The sequence below is a fragment of the Phocoena sinus genome, chromosome 21, assembly GCF_008692025.1.
Source record: "Phocoena sinus isolate mPhoSin1 chromosome 21, mPhoSin1.pri, whole genome shotgun sequence".
In the NCBI taxonomy this organism is placed as follows: domain Eukaryota; kingdom Metazoa; phylum Chordata; class Mammalia; order Artiodactyla; family Phocoenidae; genus Phocoena; species Phocoena sinus.
This window is the reverse complement of record NC_045783.1, coordinates 9,721,338-9,748,662: the sequence shown is the minus strand read 5'-3', so window position 1 is coordinate 9,748,662 and position 27,325 is coordinate 9,721,338. Positions and strand designations below refer to the sequence as shown.

The following is a 27,325-nucleotide window of genomic DNA, read 5'->3' as shown; positions in this document are numbered from 1 at the left end:
AGAGTAAACAACTCAAATAATATCATCTATTTGTTTCCTTTCCTATTAATTATTGTTTGAATTATAAAATTATTACATAATTTGGGGAAGGCAAAACAATACTATTCCCATTTTACATATAATGGAGCTAAACTCTAAGTTAAGCAACATGAAGGGCCCCTGGGAGTGAGTGGAACGTGAAGCTGAAAAGGCAGATAAATGCCTCTCATCTCTTTTTGAAAAAGAGCCCATGAGTCTTCAACACAACTGTTGGCTTGCTAATACAACTTTTAATTGGAATTTTTAAATTGACTCCTTTTGTTAAATTTGGAAAAGACAGGACTAGATTTCAGGTCACTTGGCATGTTGGTCCGTGTCCTTTCCAATCTGACATCCACAAAGATAAACACAAAAGAGGGGAAGAGAGGAAGATAAGGAAATATTTGATGGTTTATTATTAGTGATTTTTTTTTCTAAAATAAGAGTTTCCTGATAATAACTTAATTCTAACATAAATAGTGAAAAATATTCTTGAGATATACAGACAACATAGTTTTGTTTTTCCCCCTTTTGAGCAGGACCATAGTTACACAGTTGATATTTAATAGAGCAAATTGATCATTTAAAGTCATTATCTTCCTGATGGTCATAGGTATTCAGCATAACTGGCCAAGTCACGTTTTTCTTACGCATAAAAGAGATTCTGTAAGAGATTGAACCTGAGGTGGCATCTGTGTTATAGTGAAAGGCTCCCTGCAGATGCAAACCTGGAGTCATCCGTGTGGACACTGACACCAGTGGTTCTCGTGGCCACGAATTCCTGCTCTGAAGTCCATTAAATTCCGCAAATATTTTTAACAGTTATCATCTTGGCTTAAGCATTTTCACGTGTAAGATGAAGAAGCTGAACTACATCATCTCTACAGCCTTATCTCTAAATGTTCATGATTCTACCCAAAGTCTCCCTCAGCACACACAAGACAGACATGTCTGTCCTATCCTCCATTCCCTTCCCTCCACGTTGCTGTACAGCGTGATTTCTGAACCATCACAAAATGAGTACGGCAAGTGAAAGTACACAGGAAGACCTAGCTCCCTCTTACAAGTTTTCTGAATTCGTACAGTATTATCTAAGCGCGGTATAGCAGCAAGCATGTTCTCTGACTCCCAGCAGGCCATTATTTAACTTTTGAAAGTCAACATAAAATTATTTTGTTTAACAAACATTTTAAAACATAGATAAATGTTTGCATGGCTGTTAATGGTGTCTAACCTTGTAATGGGGCCCAGTTCTGAACCATCTGAGATCCCATGAGTAAACCTGAGTTATTATTAGGCCGCCATCTTTAAACAGCAGACATTCCATTAATCACTCAAGCAGACCCAAGGTGACATTTTCATGATCGCCTAATGAGGACCTCGGTAAAAGTGGCATTTGAATATAATACGGCTCAAGAGTGTGTCTTGTAATAAGCACCTCCCAGGGGACAAAAGCCAGGAACACTGTTGGATTTAATCAATGAGCCTTGCATATCTTTGTTAATGGGTCAGAAGAGACCGCGCCCTCAGCTAATGAGTTATACTTGCTTCAGGCATGAATAGTGCAAGACGGTTTACAAGCATTTTGAGTTTGATTAGCAAAGAGTTATCTAATCCCATCAACTTGTTCTGTAGAAACTACCAGTTTCTTTTTAGTAATAATATAGGTGATATACAAAATGAATAAATAAGTTCACATTTAAAACAATATTTAACAGGGGATAAAATTAGGCTCAAAAATGTCTGCATTGCAAAGAACAAGTCATCTCCGCCACTGTCTTCTAAACAAAACTTGATCACCATTTTCAGCGTGTTGGAATCATGTAACATAATGTGATCATCCCAAGGAGAGCATGGAAGCCCCCATGAACGTTTATTTCAGGGAACAAGTCCAGGGAGACTTTCGAGGCCATGTTGAGCATTGTTAGGTTTCCAGGCATGTTTTCAGGACACAAAGCAAATCTAAACGTCCTGCGTAGTCTGGTCCACGTCTTTGCTTCATGCCCATCACCCAAAGGTGAGCACTGGTGTGGAAACATTACCACCATGCTCACGTGGATGTGGAATGAAAGCTTGTGCCATGATTTCAAATCAATCTCAACTTAAAACGCTATAGGAAACAAGGCTGAGAGTTGAAAGAACATGGATTTAGACCTAGGAGAGTCTGAGTTTGTTATTTGTCTGTTTACGACTTGGAAATTTACCTGACTTATCTGAGCTTTGATTCCTCATCTATAAAAGGAGAAACATCCAAGTTCCTTACAGGCTAATGTGGCAGAATGTACAGTATAAGCCACACAGCAAAACATAAGGCACGTTATCAGGACTCGAGCTCTCTTTCACTATGAAAAAAAATAACTTTCCTTCAGATTTAATATAAAGGGAAGCATTCTTCAACTCTCTAGATTAGGGTCAACTAAAAACTAAACAGTATGAAGGAATGTTTTCCCTTCCATCACAAATACAGAGGAAACATTTGATAGTGAATCCCTCAGATCCCTCATGCCACCATCAAGAGAAATTAGGTGGTTCTGGGCCAAAAGTGGGGGGACTTGGAGGGCGATGCTGGCTGTGCCTGGTGCCCCAGTGCCTCCTCAAAGAGCCACACCAGGTTCCAGGCTCAGGAGAATCAGCACCGAGCACTGGAGTCAGAGAAGCATCCACACCAGGAGGAGGTGGGCTCAGATGAAGTCACTGAGAAATCACTCACCTGCAAACAACATTATCACCTTTATCAGTAGAACACCTAGCATTCCTTGGTCAAATACACAATTCCTGCCATTGTGACAAGTTCTTTTACTTGTATGACCTCATTTAATCTCAAAAATACCCCAATAAGTAAATTAAATTATTATTTTTTATTACTACTATGATGGTTAATATTACTTGTCAGCTTTACTGGGCTAAAGGGTGCCTAGGAGCTGGTAAAACATTATTCCTGGGGTGTGTCTGTGAGGATGTATGCAGACTAGATTAGCATTTGCTTCTCAGAGGAGTGAAGAGCACCCGCCCCCATTCGGGTGGGCGTCATCCAATCCTGAGGCCTCAGTGCAACCAGAAGGCAGAGGAAGGCGGAATTCCCTCCCTCTGCTTGAGCTGGGACGCCCAGCTTGTCCCACTCTTACATCGGGGCTCCCGGCACTTTCCCTGCTGCCCCTCCCACTGGATTCCCTGGTACTTGGACTGGATCACACCACTGGCTGCCTGGGCCTCCAGCCTGCAGACTGCAGGTCACTGGGCTTCTCTGCTCCGTCAGCAGCAGTAGGGGACCTGGGCTTCTCTGCTCCGTCACCATGGGGACCAGCTCCTACAGTAAGCCTCCCCTTGTGCACATCTGCGCACACCCTACCGTTGCTGCTTCTCTAGAGAACCCTGACTGATATGACAACTAAGGAAAATGAGCATTAGGATGTCCTGCAAATTGACCCGATTCTTATTACTAGTAAACAGCTGTGTCGGAGGGCATCTCTCAGGGTATCTGATGCCAAAGCAGGTATCTCAGCTACTGTCCTGTACTGTCGCCAAGGTGCCATCTGCTCTATTTCAGTGTATTCATATCTCTTTTATTTTCAATGTCCAATCACCGGCAATAAATAAATAGATGGATAAATAAATAGGTCAGAATACATTTTCAAAGTGTAAATCTGAAAATATAAAGGCCACGTTGAATTTGAGAATTAATGATATTTCTGGAGCCTTTTTTTGTTTGTGTTTTATTTCCCTTGTCTTCTCTGATTTCCCAAACACTAAGCAACATCTCACGTGATGCTCAGCCAGCATCCAATACACCATTAACACTGGGCTGAAGGCTGAGTTAGAAAATCATAATAAGAGAGGTGGTAAAGGGCTGGAATCACCTCTAGGTCTGTGGGACTTAACAGGTCACACTGTTTTTATTTGTTTCATGGGGACAGTGTGAAGTCAGACACTTTAGAAAGAGCATTTACTAGCACAAGAAATATCCACCCATTTGTCTTGAGGGATAAAGGTGAACACTTCTAAAAACGAGGGCAGACAGAGGGAAGCAATGGCTTGTATGTACAGACATTAACTCAAACAGATGGGCAACTTAAAAACACAGGCAGTTCTGAAATGGAAAACGAAGAAAAACAGGATTTGGCTGAGAAGCATCTTTAGCTGCTCTAAACCTCTTGAAAATATTTAGTGCATCGTAGCCCAAGGAAGGAAAAAAACCCAAAAAACACTTAATCATTTGAAGCAAACAGAAGAGCTCTGGAAAGGAAGGGACCCAGTACGTGGGCAGACAAATGACTAAAGACAAAGAGAGGCTCTGACTTGGCAAATGCTGCCGCTTGACCGTTTCCTTAGGGGCAAATCCATTGCTTCCGCAAGGCTGTAGGAAGCAGCTGACGCCCACCCCTCTGCTTTGGAGAGTCACAGGAAGGCACAGGTGTGAACGTTTAAAAAGAAAAGGGCCACTTCTTAGGAACAAAGAAATAAAACAAAGTTCCATTCAATAAAAAGCAAGACCCTGGGGACAGAAGCTGAAGGAAAGCAGTGATGCCTGTGTGTGTTACATGCCAGCTCTGACCCAGTTACCTCTGGTCACTGCCCCACAGAGATCACCATCCTGTGGGGATGGGACCCTAATGCACCTTCAGTCTGGTGTCATGAGAACTCGCCAGAGGATGAGAACCCTTTGTTTATGGCGGGTTTTCATGGGATCTGGAATCCTGGGGCATATTTCATCTAACTTGGTAGGTGGGATGACGGGACAGGATCCTGCTCTGGAAACTCATCAAATCATTGCACATGCTGCTCTGATCAGGGACAGTTCCCTTAACCTGTTTCAGCCTTAGCTTCGCCGCCTGCAAAATACAGACAGTAAAGACCCTTGGAAACGGTTACCAGTGCTCAGCTCAAGTTATGGGACAGTGCGCACAGCATCAATCCACCGGCGTCCGACTTTCACAAGTGGAACAGCGGAGCCGCAGAGGAGAGCAAGGTGCCTGGTGGAGTGTGGACCATTAAATATGTTTTTAACGAAATGAACTCTGTGGGGCTAATAAATTCTCAAAACTGCTGACCTGAAATTTTGGCTGCATTTTACTAAAAAAAAAAATAAATAAAGAACACAGAAAATAGACAAGCAATAAACATGTGATGCAACTATGAAAGGTTGTTAAGAATGATGATGGAACTAAGGAAACTAGGCAATTTCACTGTAATAAATAATGTAAATATTTTGTGACTTCCGTTTTCCCCTGTATATGTCCAGAAAGAAAATCTCATGACCTTCTGTCACTAATTTCTCCATTTTTTCACAATTTGCAAAATGTCTTGCCCCGAGATCCAGACACTGCTGCTGGAGTTGATTCGGTTCTTGCTGCTGAGGTGGAGAGGAGAAGGGTAGGGATTTCACGGGGCAGAGAAGGGATCACATGCGCTGGTCCATTTGGGCTGCCACAGCAGAGACCGCATACCTGGGGCTTGAACAACAGAAATGTGTGATCACACAGTTCTGGGGGCCAGCAGTTGGAGATCAAGGTGTCAGCAGGATTAGTTCCTTCTGAGGGGCTTGAGGAAGACTGCTCCTTCCTCCTTGGTGTATAGATGGCTGTCTTCAACCTGTGTCTTCACAAGGTCTGCCCTCTGAGTCCCAATTTCCCTCTCTTATCATGACAGCAGTCATGTTGGAGTGGGGCCCACCCTAATGACCTCATTTTCACTTGGTCACCTCTGTAAAGACCCTTTATCCAAATACAGTCACATTTTGAGGTCCTGGGGATTAGACGCCAACATATCTCTTTTGAGGGGGGCACAATTCAGCCCTGACACCTGTAGCAGTCAGACACGCCTGAGGTGCGCTCTGCCTGGTGTCACACACCTAATCACAGGGCTCTCCAGGCTGTATGCCTTGTGCACAGGGCTGTTCTTCTGGAGGCTATTCCTTTAGTGTGGTTACTACTGTATTTGAAAGTTGAAAATGACATCACCACTGGCCTAATTTCAAGCTGTGTTTCTTCCCGATAATACCATTTATGTTAGAAGCCTTACTGAGGAAGCGATTGATGAGAGAGTGGAGCCATACGCACTTATTCATAAGTTCACATCGATGCCAAGTATGGTCCAGGCACTGTGCAAAATGCTGGGATTCACATTTAGACAAAATCCCTCTCTTTAACATGTGTTCCTTAGACACGTGCGCCAAGTTTACCTAGGATGCTTGTACGATTGCAGATTCCAGCTCCTTGGGACCCGCTGAGTCAGATTTGGGGGGCACCTGGAAGTTAGGGATCTATACGCCAGATGGTTCTTGTGAACTTTGAAGAACCACTGGTCCAGGAGAAGCAATCTACAGACACACAGGACAAAAGGCAGTGGCGAGGTCACAGCACGCACAAGAGGGTGCTCAGGACCCGGGGTAGGGGCACCTCAGTCCCCCAGAGACAGAGAAGCTCGGGGACTTGATGAGGAGCAATTAAAAGGCGATCGGCAATCCACAGACAGACAAAGCGCTCCGATGTCGCATTTCGAGTATTGTGAGAAATCAGAGAAACCTATTCCCAGCTCAGTTACTTAAATATTATTGATGTTAGCTAGACATTTGTAAAATCTCTGCTTGAAAGCACGTCAACAAGTACTTCCTGAAGACACTCACTGATGAAATTATGTTTCTATCCTGTAAGGTTCCTTTTTTAGGGGCGCCTGTTAGTACCTGGCTCCAGCGTAAAGATTTCATGTCAACTGTTTCATTTAACCCTTCAAACATGCCAGGTGGGGGAGTATTCTTATCCCTGCTCACAGAAGAAGCTAAACCTCAGTGAATTGTGTTGCCTGTCCAGGGTCATGGTGCCAGTAAATACTGGGAATGGGAGGGATCCTTGCCTAAATTGGGAGATTCTGACTGTGAAATGCCCAAGATCTAATCACTCAACTCAAATCCCATAAGAAGATCATGAGCAAATGGAATAAACCTCAGTTTACAATATACGTAGTGGGATTTGGCAAATTTTTGGCTTTATGAACTATGTGGATTCATAACCTAATATATTAGAATATAGTTGACATAATGACTATAACCTGTATTCTCACATGTATATATATACATATTCACATACATACATATTTTCATATATATCATAACATGTGATTTGTTTTGCTTTTAAAATGATTTTAAAAACATTATTTTTAAATTTCTAAAAACACTGCACTATTATCATGTCACATAGAAGCTTGAACATTTCATAGAAGCAAATAAATACGTATAAAAAATCAAGACAAAAGTCATAACTTCTTATGCATTTTATGCCCATAGGTAAAAATTTTTAAGATTTACAAAATAAGTCAAGTTTTATACCAGAACACCAAACATATCCTCTGAACTTTTGATAATGTTGCTATTTTTTTAAGTTAAAAAAAGAACAATTTTCTTCCGAAAGATGCCCTTTCAGTGGATAGAAATAATGTTCACAGAGGGAATACTCATGGTATAGTAGAAATAATGTAGATTTTGGAATCTGAAGGACATGGGTTCAAATCCCACCCCTGGTGTTTAGTCGTGTGTTTCTTGAGTAACGTCGCCTCTGAGCACCAGTGTCCACAGGATTAAAGAGATAAGAGGACTCATCCCCAGCTCAGTCCTGGGCTCACGGCAGACCTACATGCACCTCCCCGCCCAGCCACCCATCTCCTGCCCTATCCATACCCTTTACACTAGCAAATATTAGCACATATCAGCAGAGTGCAGGCGTCTATATCTTTCCATCTTAAAGTTCAGACTTTACGAACAGAGGCTTAACCATGTCATTTGTGAGAATGATGGTTTTCCCTATGCTTCATTGCCTGTAAAACGTAAGCAAAGCATAAACAACACACAAGATCAAGTCCAAGCCAGAGCTCCGACTCACGAAGTGCTCTGAAAATCACGGCTCTGAGATAAAGAGCTACATGGGAACTGCTCTCTCTGTGACACAGGAAACTTGAAAGCCAAGCCCTGTAAGGTACCACTTTAACTGGATCTTTGAGATAATACAGAAAATTTCAATTCTAATTTTGGCTTCCCTCCAAGATGAATAAGATTATTGTATTGATAAGGGAAACAGCTGCTGGGCAGAGTTTCTTGGTTGAAGGCAGGAAATGAAGCCTAAAGGGCAAAAGATATGCCTGGTTTATCGAGGAGGATAAAAGCCAGGTTTTCTGAGAGAAGTCATTTCAAACGTCAAGGAAAGGGAGAAAAGCTGAAGTTCTCTGAAACGATGCAACACATCTGGCCTGCTGTGTGTCCTTCCTCACAGGTGATGGGCAGTGAAGGGTCCTGTTTGCTGCTGAGTCCTGCCCGGGACTGTCTGAGCGCTTGAACCCTCTCAACAATTCTCAGAGCTTGGCATCAAAGATCCTGTTTTACATGGCAGGAACCAGGTTTAGGGAGATTAGCACGCCCTGCCCATCACATGACTATTTTTCTCTCAAATTCTGTGCTTCTAAGATGTCACCAGCAGAAAGTCAGTGAAAATGAGAAAACAAAGCAGATTAGGGCACAAGATAAGCCATCTTCAATGGAAAAAACAAAAAAGTCAGAACTTCAATGGAAAAAAAAAAATCAGAACTTCCCTGGTGGTGCAATGGTTAAGAATCTGCCTGCCAATGCAGGGGACACAGGTTTGATCCCTGGTCCGGGGAGATCCCACATGCCGCGGAGCAACTAAGCCCGTGCGCCACAACTACTGAGCCTGCACTCTAGAGCCCGCGAGCCACAACTACTGAAGCCCGCGCTCCTAGAGCCCGTCCTCCGCAACAAAAGAAGCCACCACACACTGCAACGAAGACCCAGTGCAGCCAAAAATAAATAAACAAATAAATAAGAAAAAGAAAAAAAAAATCATTCTCAAATACCTGTCATTAATTTACACTTCTTTTTTTTTCATTCAAACACTGCCCTGACACATGTTCTGCTGGGGCCTAGGGCAGCACATTCGTGGTCACATGACCAGCACTGGGGGCCCCAAAGGGCCTGACCCAACCCCTCAGCTTTCCACCTCACTCATTTACTAAAAGGCAAGTGTCGCATTTTTAGTAAACATTTCAAAGTATTATTTTGCACAATTTAAAAAAAAAAAATAAACTAACATCCTAGTGCAGTTAGAAAATGTGTAAGTTGTTTCTGTTCCTCTGTCAGCGTAAAAGGAATGCTGTTCAAATCACTGAGAAATACTATACCCACTCCAGAAGGATAACTGAAATATTAAATAGTATATTGTAATATTAAATATATAAAATGTATAAATATATTAAATAAATATTAAATAGTAGGCTCCCAGTGCCACAAAGGGCTATTTGTCCATTTATTTATTTGTTTGTTTCCAGTTTTCAAGTCCCCTATCTTCAAATAAAATAATTAAAATAACTATAAGATCAAACCTTTGATTCTGGTAAGAGTCTCAAATTATTGCACCATTACTCTTGCATCAGTAATTAGATGGGTTGCAGGATTTATAGTTGCTGTTGACCCAATGTGATCTTCTCTCAAAGGGTGTCAGATGCTACTTGTTTTCTGGTGGAGCTATTTAGTTTGAAATTTATTGCAGCAGATAATTTTTTAATTATAATTTTTTTCATTTGATTTGCTCCTTATGGAACCTACGAAGTCAAACCTCCTCTCATGAAAAACAAATAAGGATGCACTCGGTATCCTGAACTAACTTAAACTACTGCCTCCTTACTGATACTTTTAGAAACTGTATCTTCTCTGAGCACAGGTAATGGAAGGCCGCACCTCAACACTGATTTCGTTAGCCTGCTTTTTCTCACTTGTCCTAATTTCACTGAGTGGTGCCTCAATATTCCCGGCAATCAAAACCAGAAAACTATTTGTCATTCCGTATTTTTCTCTCTTCCTGACCCTTTACATTCCATCACAAGGGCCTGCTGATTCTGTTTTCTAAATATTTTCAACACCTGTTTTCTTTGAAACCTATTTTCACTGTATTTATCAAGGTCTTCATCATGGCTCCAATGCATATTTCTAAAATTTCTAAGCACCCCTGTAATTTAGACAGGATTCTGTCCAATCATCTACCACACTACTAAAAGATATTTCCAAAATGCAGATGTGACTGTGTCTTTTTTTGCCTTTTAATAGACTGTAGTCAACCACAGGAGAGAGAGTAAAAGCTATGTAAACTGAGTTGAGGTCTTCCACAATGGCCCCTACTTGCTGCTCCAACCGCATTTCCATCGGTGCTACCCCTTCAAATCCTAACTCAGCTGTCCCATGATGGGAAAAACATCCTGAAAAAATACCTTCTGCTCCATCTCTATTCAGTGTATATCTTCTCTTGCTTAATGTCATACTGAATTGTAGTTACTGATTCATGAGGCCATCTCTCCTAACGGACCATCAGAACTTTAAGAGTTGGGAGTGTGTCTTGGTACCTGCAGTGCCTAATTCAGAGGTAAGTTTGAATTGAAATAAAAATCATGAAAACAGCTGTATCATCTTTAATGCTTGCGTTAAGTTTTAAACCTACAACTACAACTGTAATCTACAAACACAGACATATGATTAATGTCACTTTGCCTCTGTAAGAACATGTATATATAAACAAAATGTCAAAAACTTGTACAGAGTATACCCTCTCTATAAACATGGACCCTACATCTACTTTAATTTTTGCAACAGTGTGCTTGAGGTCTATAGGTTTCAGAGGTAAAGCTTGTACCTTTATCCTCATAAATGTGCTACAGGGAAATCCTCATTTTCCAATTCTATATCTAATGTGAATATAATATCTTGGGCAAGAAAATAAAAGAGTTTGAGCTGTCTTGAGAGGGAATAGTGTGATGGTATGCATTTAGATGATGCTTTGGCAAAGTCTTTTTCCCTTATAGAATGCCAAGAATTTTAAAGAAAGAGTTCACCCACTCTTTAATTTCATACCCTACCATCGTGAACTGCCAGCAATTTAGGACCACATAGATGCTGATCATCCATCTGTATCTATTAACTCTCTTTGGACCCAAAAACTACTTTGAAAAAATTATCTTCAATTATCTAAAAACTGAAAAAAAAATTAATCTAAATACAATTTAGATGGCTGGTACAAAGAGGGAATTAAAAATCCACAAAGGCTCATTCTGACTATATTGAAGGAGGCCAATGTTTTTCTGTAAGTTAGATGAGTATTTACATTATGGAAAACTTCTGTGTTCTATAAGTAACAAAAGGAAAGCGAATGATTAATGCTAAACAAATCAAGTTTCCCTTTATTAAATACCATAACAATTACACATTTATATTATGAACTGTATTAAATTCAGTTCCATCAGCTCTAAGGCTCTTTAATTGTAAGTAAAACACTGTTAAGGTATAAATTGCCAATATATATGTTATATAAGCCTATTCTGTTTAAAAATTTACGATGTTTTCTCAATGGCCTTCACCAATTGGAGTAAACATTTTTACTATTTATTTTAAAAGATTTATTTTTAAAATGATGAAAATGCTTGTGTAGCTGTACCAAATAATTTAAATGGTTTAAAAAAGCCTATTTTTCACCATGTTTTTTTATTTTTAAACACTACAGCCTCACATATGATGAAAATATTTTATACATTATTGTAATCAAAATGCTATTTTACACAAATTGGAAAGAACTAAGAGAAGACTAAAGAAACTCTTCCACAGTAAATGAATTTAAACACCTAAAATATAGATTACTTAGAACTGGTGTCTGCAAAATTTTGTTTTAAGTAGAATTTCTTTTGGCCAGACACATTTTGATTCAAACGCTGAAGAGAAAGGCAGAAGGTCTGGATTCTAGACCAACATTTTTATGATTATTAATAAGTCACTTAACTTTTATGTGCCTCAGTTTAAAATACATAAAAATAAGCAAATTAAACTAGATTATTTTTAAGGGCCCTCCAGGTTTTACAGGTCATAGTTTATGAAACAACAACAACAACAAAAAACCAAGATCATATTGACTCCCCAGTTATCAGAATGGTTAACAGAAAGTGCAGAAGACTGTGGACTTATAGTGGGAAGATGATGCTTCTGAAATATTTTATAATTTGAGAACACAATCACATCGGGCATTTATATTACAATTTCCCACCTAGAACGTGGTGTGTGATTCTAACATTCCACGTCCCTGATGGCATTGCTTTGGGGTTACGTGCAACACAGAGAAGAGATACAGTGACCACGTTCACTCAAATCCTTCAGCTGAAACTGCAAAGATTCCAGAAGGATCTGGTTTTTAGAGCTCTATTTCTATTTCTGAGTCATTTAATTCAGCATCAAATAGTTCTGCTGAGCGAGAAAATGGGGAAAGGAGAGGGAAGTGCAAACTTATCAACAAGACACATCCCAGGCATTCTCTGGTTCCTTTTCAACCATGCAGCGGAAGAGCAAGCCATCCCTCCGTCGAGTCAACAATGTTCAGAACTCCTCACGTGTCAGGGAGATAAACTAACGTCTGCCTGGACTGTCATTTCTCATGTGTCTATCTTGTCACATGACAGTCTCTTTCCAGGATCTTCTTGGGCTTCTACCCTGAGAGCAGATTCCATTTAGGGCCCTGTCTAGGGACTCAACCTCTAGAGGCCAAGATTTGGGAACTCTTGCCAATCCTGGGTTCAGCCATTTTCCTTGTTCAGTCCACAATGCCAAGGACATGCAGCCCACGGGGCTGCTCTCTGAGCAATGGATTCTATGTCATAGGCAAAGAGTAACAGAACATTTAAAGAAAATGAGAAGCATTTCTTCTTTTGAAAGAAAAAGTACTCTTCTTAAAAAAACCATCAATCCTAATGAAACAAGCCAATTAGATCTTGATGTTTACCTTACATTAAAGAAGAATATCTGGAGGTACAACATAAATGATACAGGCTGGTGTCTGATTAGCTTCTTGCAGTTAAAGACACATACAATAATTGTGATAAATATCTATTATTGTCTCATAGAGCAATACCAGAAAATCTAATATCTAATGAAAAAAGAGAAACAAGGAAACCAATATGAGGTTTCATTCATAAATTGCAATTAGCTTTCAAAGACCAATACATTTCATTATGCATAAAAATCTCGATAAGAGAAAACTGAAAATTTCATGACTTCAAAGCCTTCAATTAAAATTAAAATGCCTTATTTGAAAATTTGATTTTTTTATGCATATGAAAGATAAAATGAAAAAAAAGCATGAAATATTGAAACCAACTTTAACAAGTCCTCTATTTAAGTGACCTAATGAAAATGAAATATGCAGTGTGTGGCTCAAAGTATGAGTTTTTAATCTAAGAAAAGGGAAAATGAGCTTTAGTAATTGATTTTCTTCTAATTAATACAACTGTCAAGAAAAATTATTTTGAATCTGAGTTGGATAACACATTTTTAAGTTTCAAAATGAAATATAAGTATTAGAATAATTCTACCCAGCATCTGGTGAGTGTTCAACCATTCTACGAATTCAGGCTATAAAGCTAAATCAAGCTGAGTGCAAATGTCAGAAGTGTTTGCACAGTCAGCAGAAAGTTTAATTTGTACTTTTATGAACTCACATTCATTTTTTCCTTACCTTTTAACCATAATCACAGCTCTTGTACATTTCAGAGTGTGATTAAAATAAGAAAAATAAATTGAACTCAAGTTTGGGGATGAAAACACACATTTCTTACCCTGGCAGAGTGGAGCGAGGGAATCCCACTGATACATGCCAACTGGATTCCGTCTACAGGTTGCATTGCTATGGCCAATCATCCGATATCCAGGCTTGCAAAAATAATGCACTTTACTTCCAACTTCTCCTGCAGTCCTATTTAAAACACCACCATTCTTCAGGGTGTGGGTCAAGCTGCAGTAAGGTGCTATGGGCACACAAACACACATACACAAAACCAATAAATAAATGTTGCATTTCCCCTGATAAGAGATACAAATGAAATATCTCTATTGTTAAAATAGTGGGAGATCAGCATCAACATGGAAACTTGTACTCAAAGCATCCTCAGACACAGAAGTGCTGGTGAGGGTGTGGGGCAACAGGGACTCTCATCATGGCGGGTGGGGATGCAGGATGGCGCAGCCACTTCGGAGGACACTTTGGCAACTTCTTGCAAAACTAAACACACTCTTATCACATGACCCAGCAATCACACTCCTTTGTGTTTACCCAAAGGAGTTGAAAACTTATGTCCACACAGACACTTGCACACAGATATTCATAGCAGCATTATTCAGAGTTGCCAAAACTCAGAAGCAACCAAGACGCCTGTCAGTAGGTGAATAAATAAACAAACTGTGGTCCATCCAACGTTTCTTTTTATTCAACGCTAGAAAGAAATGATCTATCAACCCATGAAGAGACATGGAAGAACCTTCAATGTATGTGATTGAGTGAAAGAAGCCAACCTGAAAAGGCTACAGACTGTTGATTCCAATTTTACGACATTCTGGGAAAGGTAAAACTCTGGAGACAGTGAAAAGATCAGTGGTTTCCAGAGGCTGGTGGGGGAAAGATAGAGGAGCACAGAGGATTTTTCAGCAATGAAACTACTCTGCATGAATCCATGATGGTGGATACATGTCGTTTTACATTTGTCCAAACCCACAGAACATCAAGAGTGAACCCCAACGTGAACTACGGACTTTGGGTGGTAACGACATGTCAGTGTAGGTTCATTAACAAATGTGCCATCTGGTGAGGATGCTGAAAATGGAGACGGCTGTGCATGTGGGAAGCCAAGGAGTAAAGCGAAAATCTCTGTAACTTCCTCTCAATTTGACTGTGATCTGAAACTTCTAAAAAAAAAAAAATCTAAAAAATAAATTAATTAAAAATCCAGAAAAATCTAGAGCCAAAGGTCAAGTTTCTTAAGTTTGAAGTTTAGATTATCTGCGACTGTTAATCAATGTGATGATGGAATTCTGACCAAAAAAAAAGAGAAAAAAGTATCATTAAAATGGAGAAAATAGAAGGATATAACATTTTGCAAACAAGGCCATTAATTTTTTTCCTTGTTGTTGTTAAATGGTCTTGAGAATTCTTGAGAATTGTATGATGATATGGACAGTTAAGCCTTTTTTTTTTTTTTTTTTTTCGGTATGCGGGCCTCTCACTGTTGTGGCCTCTCCCGTTGAGAAGCACAGGCTCTGGACGTGCAGGCTCAGCAGCCATGGCTCACGGGCCCAGCCGCTCCGCGGCATGTGGGATCTTCCCGGACCGGGGCACGAACCTGTGTCCCCTGCATTGGCCAGGGAAGCCCCAAGCCTCTTTTTAACATACGGGATTTGAATACAATCTTTGAAGAAAATGCACTCCTTCAGGTCAATGAAAATCTTACAATAGCTTTAATCATCACATTTGTAGGGAGACTTTTTAAAATTAGAGACAGTCATTTGTGAAAATCACAGTCTTACCTACGCAGAACGTAACATTTCAATGGCTAAAAAGCTCTGCATCTTATTTACACATTTAGAGAAAGAAACTCATTTTATTTCTACAAGACAAGTTTCACGGCAGCGTAAAATCATATGAACTCCCTTCAGATGAGTAAAACAATAAAATAAAGAAAGCTGTGAAGCCCTGGAGATCCAGGGTTCCTTTTGCAAGAAGAGGTTTCAAATGTACCCCTTCCCTGTGGGCGTCCCAAATAGAAAGCGCACACACAGGTCTGAACGCTTAATGTTGAACCTTCCCTCAGAAATAAATTCAGCAGAAACCTTCTGAAGCCTTCACACCATTGCACTGCCCAGAAGCGATGTCTGTGTGTCTGGCCTCGGTTGTCAACCATGTTCCTGTGAGAAGCATCCTCAGAGAACAGTCTCAGCTGGATGAGGTACCATTTCATTTTTTTAATGGACTCATTTTTATTAAGTTAAAATCCACTAACTCTTATACGAAACTCTTGTCCCACTGGCATACCATTTTCCATGTTCAACTGTTGGAGATTAAATGTTGTAAGTTTTGAATGAACCAAAATATTTAGTTTAGGGAAGGTATGAGTATAACCAGGCACCCCAGCTACCAACTACCCAGAATTATTGTGCCAGTAAATTAAAATAATAATAATAATGATGATGATGAAAAGCAGGAAGGCCAAGCCAACTGTAGACCCTGCTCCAAGTTCAGAGATGAGATAAAGTCTGAAAGCTCCTGAAGGGGCAGTGGGACCACACGGTGCTTAGGGTGTCACCTGTGAGCTTTGTCACGGTTCAGTCTGTTAAGAGAGGATGCAGGATGACTGTCTAACTCTCTGGGGTCCAATAATTATTTTCTTTCCTATTGACTGTGTTTCTTCTATCACCAGGCTGTCAGGATATCCCTTCCTTCCTAACTCATCTAGAACAAGATACAGAGGGGCCCAGAGCGGGGAGACACGGCACAGCAAAGCAAAGGGGAAGATTAGAACACGGGCTCCCACCTGTTCGACTCCTGGCTATGTTAAGAATTAAGAGGACCAGGGCCCAATCCTTACATTCTGCTCATGGTGCTTTGGAAAGGCAGGCGAAGGAGGGAGACACTCAAGTAGGAATCATGATGGAAGACAGCGGGCAGAGTTGGCCATCCTGGGGTTTCTGGGTGGATGTCAGCCAGTCTGTAGTTCTGACTCTCCCATTACTGAAGCTTATTTCACTTACTCTCATTTATTTCATTTAAGGGCCATTTTTTGCGCAACACTCAGCAGTTTATTGAATTGACTCGAACCTCAATGGTCAAGCACTTGCTTTTTGTTGTTGTTTTGTTGGTTAATCATGTAGATCAATTATATTGCTCTTACGCATGTAAGGCAAACAAAGGTTTGTGATACAACACATGCTTATATTATGGGCCGCAGCTCCCTTGCCCACAATATTACAGTTCAGGGATCTTCACTGAATCACTGCTCTGAAATTACTGGTGATGAACTGCTAGCAGAGGTCACTGACTCATCAAATTTTAAGTGAAAATCTGTTCAAAGATCTATCTGTATCTATACCTACAGAGAGATAAATAGATAGGTCCATTCACAGAACAACAGTTTATAGCCTTCTCCAAAATTCTCCTTTTTCCTACTTTCCCAACACTGTTTAACAAAGAGAATCTTCTTGTTCTATAAGGAATGAAAATATCCCTTGAAAGACAGAATTCAAGGTATAATCACATCGCCAGGCTACTAAGTAATTTGCCACAGATAAAACAAGATAAATTATGTTCACCATTATTTCCCCTGCACTGTCCATTTTTGCTCATTGGAAATAAATTCAAACAGTTCTACAGGTCTGAGTATTTAGTTTTCGGAACAAGGAATCTGATGAACACAAATCCAATCACTGCCCTAATGCTCTCAATACCCATTCGAATGAAGCGATTTCAACTGTGAGCTCTTTGTTGGTAAGCTTTTTGAATGGCTACTTTGAGCAAAGGCGGGAAAACAAAAGTCTGAGCATATTTTATTAAACATTATAGAGGAAGCATGAGTGAATTTCATGGCTCCTGTCCTTACATCAAGAGCTATTTCAAAACCCTGATGCTTTTTACCATTTCATGACGTCTACCAATCAGAGAGAGCTAAAATATTCTTAAAACTATTAAGACCTTTTGCTGTTCCTCCTTCAGGATGTTCCCATCACTGAGGATGTACTACAGACATTGGAATAAGCAACCTCTGGGAGGTACACTGGTCAATGAAATGCACAGAGTGGGCATCTCCCTTGGGAAATATATCTCAATTGTTAGCACGGATACTGTTGAGTGAGACACTGAGAAAAGGTTAGATATTTTTCTTAGTTTTTAAAATATCTGAGGAATTTAAATTGTCTGTCTACTGCTTTTGTAGGGCAGTATAAACACTACGTGTCGGGCTGGTCACATTGACAAACATACCCAGGATCTAATCTCTCATAAATGTATTAACTGATTTAGTTAATATAAAAAACTACTGACAGAAAGTGATTGAAATATATGGGGAAGGAACAAAATAATTTAAATGTTGACAAGGAAATATATACGTAAACATATTTATTTTGTATATGTTTATATGTGTGTGTGTATATATCTGTATATCATGTCTGTATAAAGATAAAGAGACATACGAATTATAACCAATAAAAAGATATACTGTTAATAGTAAGATGTTATTATTACTTATACAATTAAATGCAGGGACTTCCCTGGTGGTCCAATGGTTAAGAATTCACCTAGCAGTGCAGGAGACATGGGTTTGATCCCTAGTCGGGGAAGTAAGATCCAAGATCGCACATGCCGCGGGACAACTAAGCCCATGCGCCGCAACTAGAGAAGCCCGCGAGCCACAAGGAAGATCCCTGAGTGCCGCAACTAAGACCCAACGCAGCCAAATAAACAAATAAATAAATAAATTTAAATTTAAATTAAAAAAAATTAAATGCAATATGATTATCTCCTCCTGGTTGTCTCCTTAGCCTTTAAACATATTTTAAAACTAATTTATATTATATTACTTTACTTTGGGGGGGAATATCTTTGCTTTCTGTGGCATGCAATTCAATAGTTTATGATTTTAGCAACAAAAAGTTTTAATAGTAATCAACAGATAGTTTATTTTCCCTAATGTAGTTTAGAGATATCACTCAGAGTAATTTCCCGTCATATTATTTCTACTGAAGTTAATTATTCATCTTCAGAAATTAGGTTTATACTATAAATCTTTATATATCGTAATTTTTAAATTTAATGCAGATCCTTTGTATTAAAAATACTTTTATATTAAATCTTAACCTCACTTACTAACCCGAATAACGAATCTTGAATCCTTTTTTACTGGTTGCATGATCAGTGGACCAGCGGAGATATAACTGATTACTCCTGCTTGTAAAATTTGACTGTTCAGTATGGTTTCCACTCAAGACCACTAACAGAGGACTTTGACCAGAAGAGCCTAAATGAAACAGAAAAAACAAAAAAGTTATGATATGAATTAGCACCTACAAAATGCAGACTACCTTTAGCTTTTGATTAAATTGGAGTCTAGCTATACGATATACAGCTATTTATTTCCAAAGGAGACAAAGAATTCCAAATAAATAAAGCAGCAGATACATTCCCTGCTAAAAAATAATAATAAAAGAAACAATAGCCAACCAAAATAACTTCAGACATATATGCTACTAATACATAATACTTAAATCGAATAAAAAGTTACCTATAAAACAGCAGTAGTTTAAAAAATGAAAGTAGTTTTTACTATTATTAGTATTTACAACATTGAATGGATACAGGGAATGGAAGTTTTCATGCAATACTAGTGAAAGTATAAGTTAGTATAATCACTTTGGAGAGCAATTTGGTAATATCCAATACAATTGAAGGTTTTAATTATATATTTTATAAACGCCAACATATGAGCACAAGTGTTATTTATACAGCAAAATGTTTATTCCAGCTTTTTTATGGCAAAATTTAGATCCTAAGTTGTGGTTTGGGGTTTTAAAAAGGTATTAAAAAATATTTTCAAAGAAATTCTACACAGCATTTAAAATTAATGAACTAGATAAACATGTATCAGTGTAGGTAATTTTTAAAGTAGCATATTGACAAGTGAAATCTGTTTACAGATAAATATAATATGATAGCAATTGTGTAAACATTCAAAAGTGTGCAATATACAAATTGTATGTGAGTGTGTATGTGTGTGTGAGTGTGTATGTGTAGTCTCTGTTACCAAGATGGAAGCTAGCAAGTTCCTCACAAGTGAAGGCCACCATCTTTCTTCTGACACCTTTTTCTCAATCGAGTTCTCTAGTGATTAAAGTCCTATTTTGTTTTTAAATTGAGGAATAAGCACTACTGGAGCCATAGAGAGCAATAAACTCTTGGGTTATTAAAGCTTAAAATCAACATATTCAACTTTTTCCTTTTCTGGTCAACTCGAGAGCTATAAAAGAGCCACTGTCTTTCAAAAAACAAAACAAAACAGATGCAATGAACATGACGTTTACTTCAACAAAAATGCCAACGCTTGAAAAATTGTTCATATAAAATTCTGACCTTTCATTTTATAGAGAACTCTTTGACAGTGAAACACACCTAGTCATAGATCTCTGGTAATTTTGACAGCAACTGCTTTGATATTATCTCTATTATCTATTTTGCTTATGGTTTATAATGGGCTTGATCTGTCTATATTTTGGGAAGATCACATTGCAAATGCTTCAGGCATAAATTATTGATAATGATTTTGCTCCTGAAATAAGAAGACGCAGAAGCACTGCCTGCTAAATTTCAATTCAACCAAGGTGAAACAAAGGAACAGGCATACATTTAGAGTGATTATGTCAATACATATAACTATATACTGCATGTATAGGAATATGTAAGCATACACACACACACACGCACACACACACACACACACACACACACAGCCCCTGAGGTTAACTGCTTGTCTGTACTTTTTTATGACACCTAATTGGCCTTAAGATAGTTTCCCAGATTCCTCATTGACAAAAGAAGCCCATTTTTATACGTGGCTAATGCGTTACTTCTTCCCACCCTAAAGACTAAGAGGAGAGTCTTCAGTAGCATGTGTCCATTTTAACACACCCTTAAAAACCCTCGGAAAATGAAAACATTACCCTTCAGTCCTCTGTTCCTATGTATATAAGTATGAGTTTAATTTCCAGTTTAGCAGCTCATCTTTGGAAATACATAAATTGATTCATCGAGTGTCTATCCATAGAAGCAACTTGACTATTATGATTCATCAAGTCACTAAGAGGCATATACACACGAAGAATCAATTACAGTAATCTTTTTCACTGAATTGATTGTTATTTATCTGAACTCAATGACAAATCCATCAGAACATGTAAAAACCCTGTTATTATGTACAGCCGTAATTGTATCATGGTCTGATATTCTGGGCTATGATAATGCTTCTGTACAAAGAAAAATTATTAACATCAGTTCCATTTCAAATTGACAATTCAACGACATAGTATGTTTAAGCATAGCATTGTTATATTAAAAGTTCATTAGAATTGTACAAAAATGCATGACTCATGTTGAAAACAGTATTAGCATTTGTTCAGTAAACTATTTTACTAATCTAAAAAAACTGTACATTAAAGACTCCTATAGCATTTATCACCCAGAAATCTCTGTGAGCCATTACTTTCATATATTTCTAGTAAAATAATCATTTAGACTGATTAAAGTACTTAGAGCCCTCTTAAATTTCCTAAGATATCTTCTAGATCAATATAATCTTAGAAGAAGGGAAAGGAAGATCTTTTGAAATCATCTACTTCAAAGCCCCACATTAAAGAATGGTTAAAGTTAATTCAGTACATTTTCAGGGTGTGTCACCAGCATCCTAATGGTTTAAAAGTTGCAACATCAGGAACGGCATGGAAATGTTTCTTACCGCTTGATCTCTGAGACCACACAAGCCCAAGAATAATTCATTTTCTGTCTGGGGGAGACGTAATTTACTTCAAGAAAATATTCAAGTTCTTGCATTACAGAAACATTATAGTGGCATCCTTAATACATTATGCATAGGTCACTGGTATGTGAACAAAGTTTAAAGAGACTTACCATCAAATACTTCCAGTGCATCAAACTGCTTTTCACTTTGGAAAATGTCCACGAAGATCGTGATGTTGTAGTTTGGCTCCACTCTGATGCTCCACGAGCACGTCTGGGAGTTAAAATAGTTGCCTGGATACCCTGGACTAAGGATGACCCCAGAAGATTCTGTCCGGACTTCACTGGCTGGGCATTGTGCTAAGGAACAACGCACCAGTAAAAGTTTTCCTTAACAAAATGAATCCAACTTCAATAGGATAGTTTCTAACCCTGGATATACAAGCTCATGAAAGAAAAAAACAACAACAATAAAGCAATCCTACTGAGATGTGACCAAATTTAATACAGGACACAAACAGAAGAGGAGAGCAACATTTTAACATCACCCTATAATTTAAAACATAATTATGTATAATATATATATGTTGATATACAGATGAGATAGAAGAGATTGGTAGATGATTGATAGATAGCCATAGATGGATAGATAAATCCTATTTAACTCTAAGGAGACCAAGAGTCAAAGAGATGAAGTCTGTCAACCTGATCCTAGGGCAGCCAAGCTGAGGTAGCTGCCAACTTGAGAAGCACTGAACCTGGCAGTTTTCTTTACCTGGAGAAGGTGGAGAAGGCATGGTCTGGCTCCTGCTGACCTGCCCTTGGTGAGGGAAGGAGGGACCCCTGACATAGGGACAGTTCATACCATACGTGCCTTTCACTCCTCACCCACAGTCCACAGACCATCCATTCAGTCTCTGACTGAATTGCCCACACGCCTCACTTAACTCAGGGCAGGTGCCTTGTGGACTCAACCGCAGGATCCCAAGTTTTCAACTAAAGTGTAAGACCTCACCTTTTCAATGTAATATTACAAAAACATTGCAAAATTATACACGATGCTAATAAAATTATATTTATTTCTGCCTTTGGTTATACTTTTAATTATATTTAGAACAGTAAATTTTAAACATTTGATGTGACTGCTTGGGACTGAGATAAGAGATGAGTTATATAGGACACCTGAGTTTCTACTCTGTAAAGTGGGAGTGATTTCTAATGGGTTAATTTATCGTGAATAAATTGTTAAGATAATATGGACACCTTGACACAATTTTCCCTCTCACTTTTTTTCATTATTCAACTACTCCAAGTTAATCACAATAAAACTAATCTGTGTAGGTATGAACGCAGAAGAAAATCACCAAAGTCTCTTAGTCATTTCTCTCACTGCTAATTTAAGTTTCCTACAGAAACAGTTTTTGAATAGAATTATTAAGAGAAAATTATTTCTCTTATTGGTGATGGTTCAACAATAAACAAAGACGTACCAAAACTATTTACAAAATGTTTAAAAAGTTAAATGATCTGCTTTTCCTCAATGGAAAAGAGCTTCTATCAATGGAAGTGTGTCTTATTTGTTGTGTTATCTCCTTTTAATTAATGAAATGTGTATTATTTATGAATACATTTCAAAACCCAAACAGATGAGAAAGCTTGTATGTTTTGATTCAAGTAATGGTTAAAAAGAGTATTTTCCCCCCTTTTTTTCATTTAACTTAGTATTCCAATTGAGACGTATCTTAAAATTTGGAAAATGTTTAGGGATAAAATCACCGAAGATGAAACATTTCATAGAACCCTTTTAATAAATGTGTATTTTAGGTAGATTTTAAAGTATACTTACAGTGTTAATTAATGGCAAGTAATATAAAAAATAATTTAAACCAAAACACACAGACCAAACAACTTAGTTTAAAGAGTATCTTCTTCTGTGTTGATGGTAAGATCACTCTGTAAAATATATTACGGCCTTTTAGAAATGAACGTGTTGATGTTAATAAAATAAAATAAGTTAGAGTTTTTTCTGTCTGCATGTGTGCAGGGCCTGGGGTTTTAGGATCTCCTGGGACTTGTTTTGAATTTACAATAAGAGCCAGAGGTTGGCTGTAACTAGACAGCAATAAAGCTCCTCCTCAGGGTTATAATCAGATCAAAAACATGCAAATGTTTTCCTTAAATCTAAAGCGCTATGTGGGCAGACAGTGTTACAACATCTGACCACATGCCTGCCTGTTCCTGACGTGAAGATGCTACAGAGCACATGTCAGTGTGTGTTAATACACGGGAGAAGTAGTTAACCTGCATCTCTGTCCTGCGATTTCATCACCACAACCATAGCTATTAGACAACACTGGGACAGCAGACCACCTGGAAGCAGGAAACCATCCACCTGCTGAAATGCACCTGGAGAGCTGAGAGCACAACCCAGGGTGTGATTAGAGCTCAGACGCAGATTCTTAAACACAGCTATTCTGATTCCCTGTTTCTGTTTTTTAGAGAAGATAAAATGAAAACATCAGTGAGATTATTTGCTTCTTTTTATGACCCTTCACAGTATTTCTTTCAGACACACATACTGTTTTGAAGATGCACTGAGTCTGTCTCCAGGTGAGCGAAGTGTCTCCACTCCTGTGTTTCTCACGCCCCCTCCCACGTGCCCATCCCTTCCCTTCCTCTGGAAACTGTTGCTAGGAGCAACCCCCATTGACAGCGAGAAGGTTTCAGAGACCGCAGGCTCCCCTAAGCTGAGCCCTCCGTGCTAAAAACACCCTGTTTCCCACAGGGGCTATCGGAGACTTCCCACCCCCGGGAAGCATCTGCATCAGGGTCCTGGCAAAGACACCTCTGAAGGAACGTGCCGCTGAGACATCGGCTTGAGCTTTGCGTCCCCTCCCTCTGCGCAGTTACTCCTTTAGCTTACTTTTGGAGAAAAATCCAGTGTGAGCCTTAAAACCCAAAGCAGCTTGCAGGGCTTCAGCAAAAGTAATGGACTCAAACATTAGGATTGATAAATAAGATTAACACTTAAGAGCATGTCTAGGTATGAAAGAATTGTGATACGGAGAACTCTGTCACCTGGAGGCCTGGAGACGTGTTACTGTCACACTTATGCTTCCCAAGGAATGGCCACTCTTTGAAGGTCACTGATGGTCTTTAGTGTTCGTTGATAATGCATGTTTCCAATTTTTAAAACTAATAACCATTGATGGATTTCCATTGTTTATGGGATGAAGCCACCTGACACTGAAGACCTTTTACAATCTGGCGTCCTTTAGGTTTCCAGCCCACTTAATGCCATTCCCTCAAACACACCCTAACAGCAAGCTGCTGGGGGTCACCCCCTCTTTCCTGGATGCCCTATGTCCTTTCACACTTCCAAACCTTTCTTACTGCTTCTCTTCACTTTTTGAAATGCTTCTCTCTTCTTTTTAACTTGAGAAGAGTCACTTTCGTGATAGCCTTCTATGCTAAAATATACTTGGCCTCTGTCCCAGGTTCTGGCACGGAGCTCCCCAAACCCTTGGAATTTCCTGAGGGTTGGGAGTGTCTTTGAATTGAGTTAAACTGTGGGGCACTTAGCTGGTGTCTAAAGAAAATGAGAGAATTGCTTGGTGGTGTTGAAAAACATTCCAGAGCCTCGTTCATTTTTTTTTTTTCTAAATGAAGGTAAGTATCCCACAAGGTAATATTTATCTGTAAAAAGTGTGAACTTTCAGAACAATTTATTCCCATTGTTCCCAAGGAACAATCAACCACCCTAAAGTGGTGATAATTTTCAAAGCAGAACTCCTAAAAATGTGGTTATGACATTTGAAGAAGTAGGACTCATAACTAGTACAATTTTTCATCAAGAATGTATTGGGGAATTGGCCCCCACTTGAGCCCAATCAGATAATAGAAAAGTACTGGAAGAAAAATGACAATTAAGTGCTTAAGTGTTTAAGTATTTGATAGATGACATCCGAGTCCCTATTTCCTTTCTTACATAATGAGGTGTTTAGGGAATGACAGCTAAGATAACTCAGTTCATTCTAAACAAATTTACTCCTGAACTGAAACAGAAGAGAACTAGGTCATCCTACGTAGTAATTCCTGTCAGTTCAGTAGGGCCTGGGGACCTCTGGGCTGAGCACAGGGAGCCTGTCTTGTTAGCTAGACACTCTGCAAACGTGTGAGCGCGGAAGTAATTTAGAGAATGCTGCCCCTGCTGTGTTGATCTACTCTGTTCCTGGATTGTCATGAATCAATTTCATTTCAGTGAAAACCAGGTTAATCTTGGGGAGAGACAAGAGAACAGAGGCATGTTCCCTATTTTTAAAGTAGCATATGTTAAATAAACATTTATACCTTTCTTCATTAATCAGCTAAGACCATGCTTGCTGAAAGTCACCTATTCTGAGAAATTTAAGGCTGTGTTTGGTGGAATTAAAATCTGCCTTCAACATGTGAAGATTTACCTCAGTTAATTTTTATATAAAATGGCAAAAGATGAAACTTTTATACCCACCCCCTCCACCACCTTGAGAAAAGAATCCTCTGGAGATCACCGTCGCTGAGGTAACATGGTCCTGACACACTGGTTTTCCCAGGAAAAAAATGACATCAGTGTCCTGACTTAGTGCCCCATGCGACCTCCTGCTTCTAACAGAGGCAGCTAGAGGCAGGGTTTCAGCGGCACCGCAACCACAAGGGTCCCGCAAGTGTTTAAAGCAAGAGGCAAAGGGCGGGGTGCCCCCTCCTGCGGAGTTTCCCACGCCCACTGGCTCGCATGTGGGTACAATTCCAAAGTACATTTTTCTCAGAAACAACCTAAGTCACTTTGGTTATTTAATAATAATTCATTCCAGATTTTCTTCAGGTGTTGAAAATCGTTTCCCTCTATAAGAGTGACTGAAATTCTGCCTCATTAGTAATGAAAAGGCACAGTTACCAGATATTCTGGAAGAATCAATTCATGGGCCTGAGCATTTGCAAAATCAATACTATTGCAATGCAAAGAAAATTGCCTTTTATAGGGTGGATAATTAACATTATAAATCGCTTAGAATTCATTTAATATTCACTTCATCTTTACACCAATCCCATAAATGATGCAGATAAATGATCTTCATTACACACGATGCTCAGAAGATTAGTAACCAAGGTCACTTGATAATCAAATCTAGACTCTGGGTCTTTTCTTCCTAAGTGTTGGCCCTTTTAAACGTTTCACTATCCCTAATGAATGATAATATTCAAATTCCCTGAAAGGGGAGCGTTCCATTCTTTAAAGGAAATAAACGTGACTGTGATTTTGAAGTTACAAAATAAAACCTATCTTGGAAAGCTCTTTGACAGGCAACCAGTCATACTTCTGACTTATATTGAGACATTTTAGCTTATTTACATCTCTTCCAAATCTTTTTTCTTCCAGTAGTGCTTAAAAGTGGTGCCTTTAAGTAATGTCTTTTAAATGATCTAATGATATTCAAATCAATTGAAACAATAGATTCAACCTCATATTTTGTTCTGCTATTGTACATTATCCGTTATTGCATATGGTCTATACAATTTAAAGCTGTAAAAATATGAAATGTGTGCGTTTATTGTATGCAACATATGTGCATTTCAATGTCTATACATTCTACAGAAAAAAAATAGTAAACACTAATTTTATGCATGCTAAAGAATTCAGAGGGAAGTGTAGTGATGCCTGCAATTTGCCTTGAATGTATCAAAAATATAGATAGATTAATGGATGGATAGACAGATAAGAGAAATGTGACAAAGGATATGTAGTAAACATTAATGGTGGAACATAGGCAATGGGTATTATTTTTAAATTATTTCAACTTTGCCATATGTATGAAAATTTTCCTGACAAACTGTTGGGAAACAGCAAGACTTCTTATTTGATGTAGGTTTGATTTATTTTGTGGAGCTACCTAAAAGCAAGGGTAAGATATTTCTGTTAG

The 27,325-nt window shown here is 38.8% G+C and overlaps 1 protein-coding gene across 1 annotated transcript in view; it reads right to left on the bottom strand.

Annotated features, from left to right (window-relative positions):
* Nucleotides 1-27,325, bottom strand: part of CSMD1 (CUB and Sushi multiple domains 1) — a 1,813,702-nt gene that overhangs the window by 94,810 nt on the left and 1,691,567 nt on the right. Inside the window, exons 47-49 of the mRNA XM_032618622.1 lie at nucleotides 21,540-21,728; nucleotides 18,733-18,879; nucleotides 13,660-13,848 (exon numbers count right to left, since the gene is read on the bottom strand). Of these exons, the coding sequence (XP_032474513.1) occupies nucleotides 13,660-13,848; nucleotides 18,733-18,879; nucleotides 21,540-21,728 (525 nt within the window). The remainder of the gene's footprint in view (nucleotides 1-13,659; nucleotides 13,849-18,732; nucleotides 18,880-21,539; nucleotides 21,729-27,325) is intronic.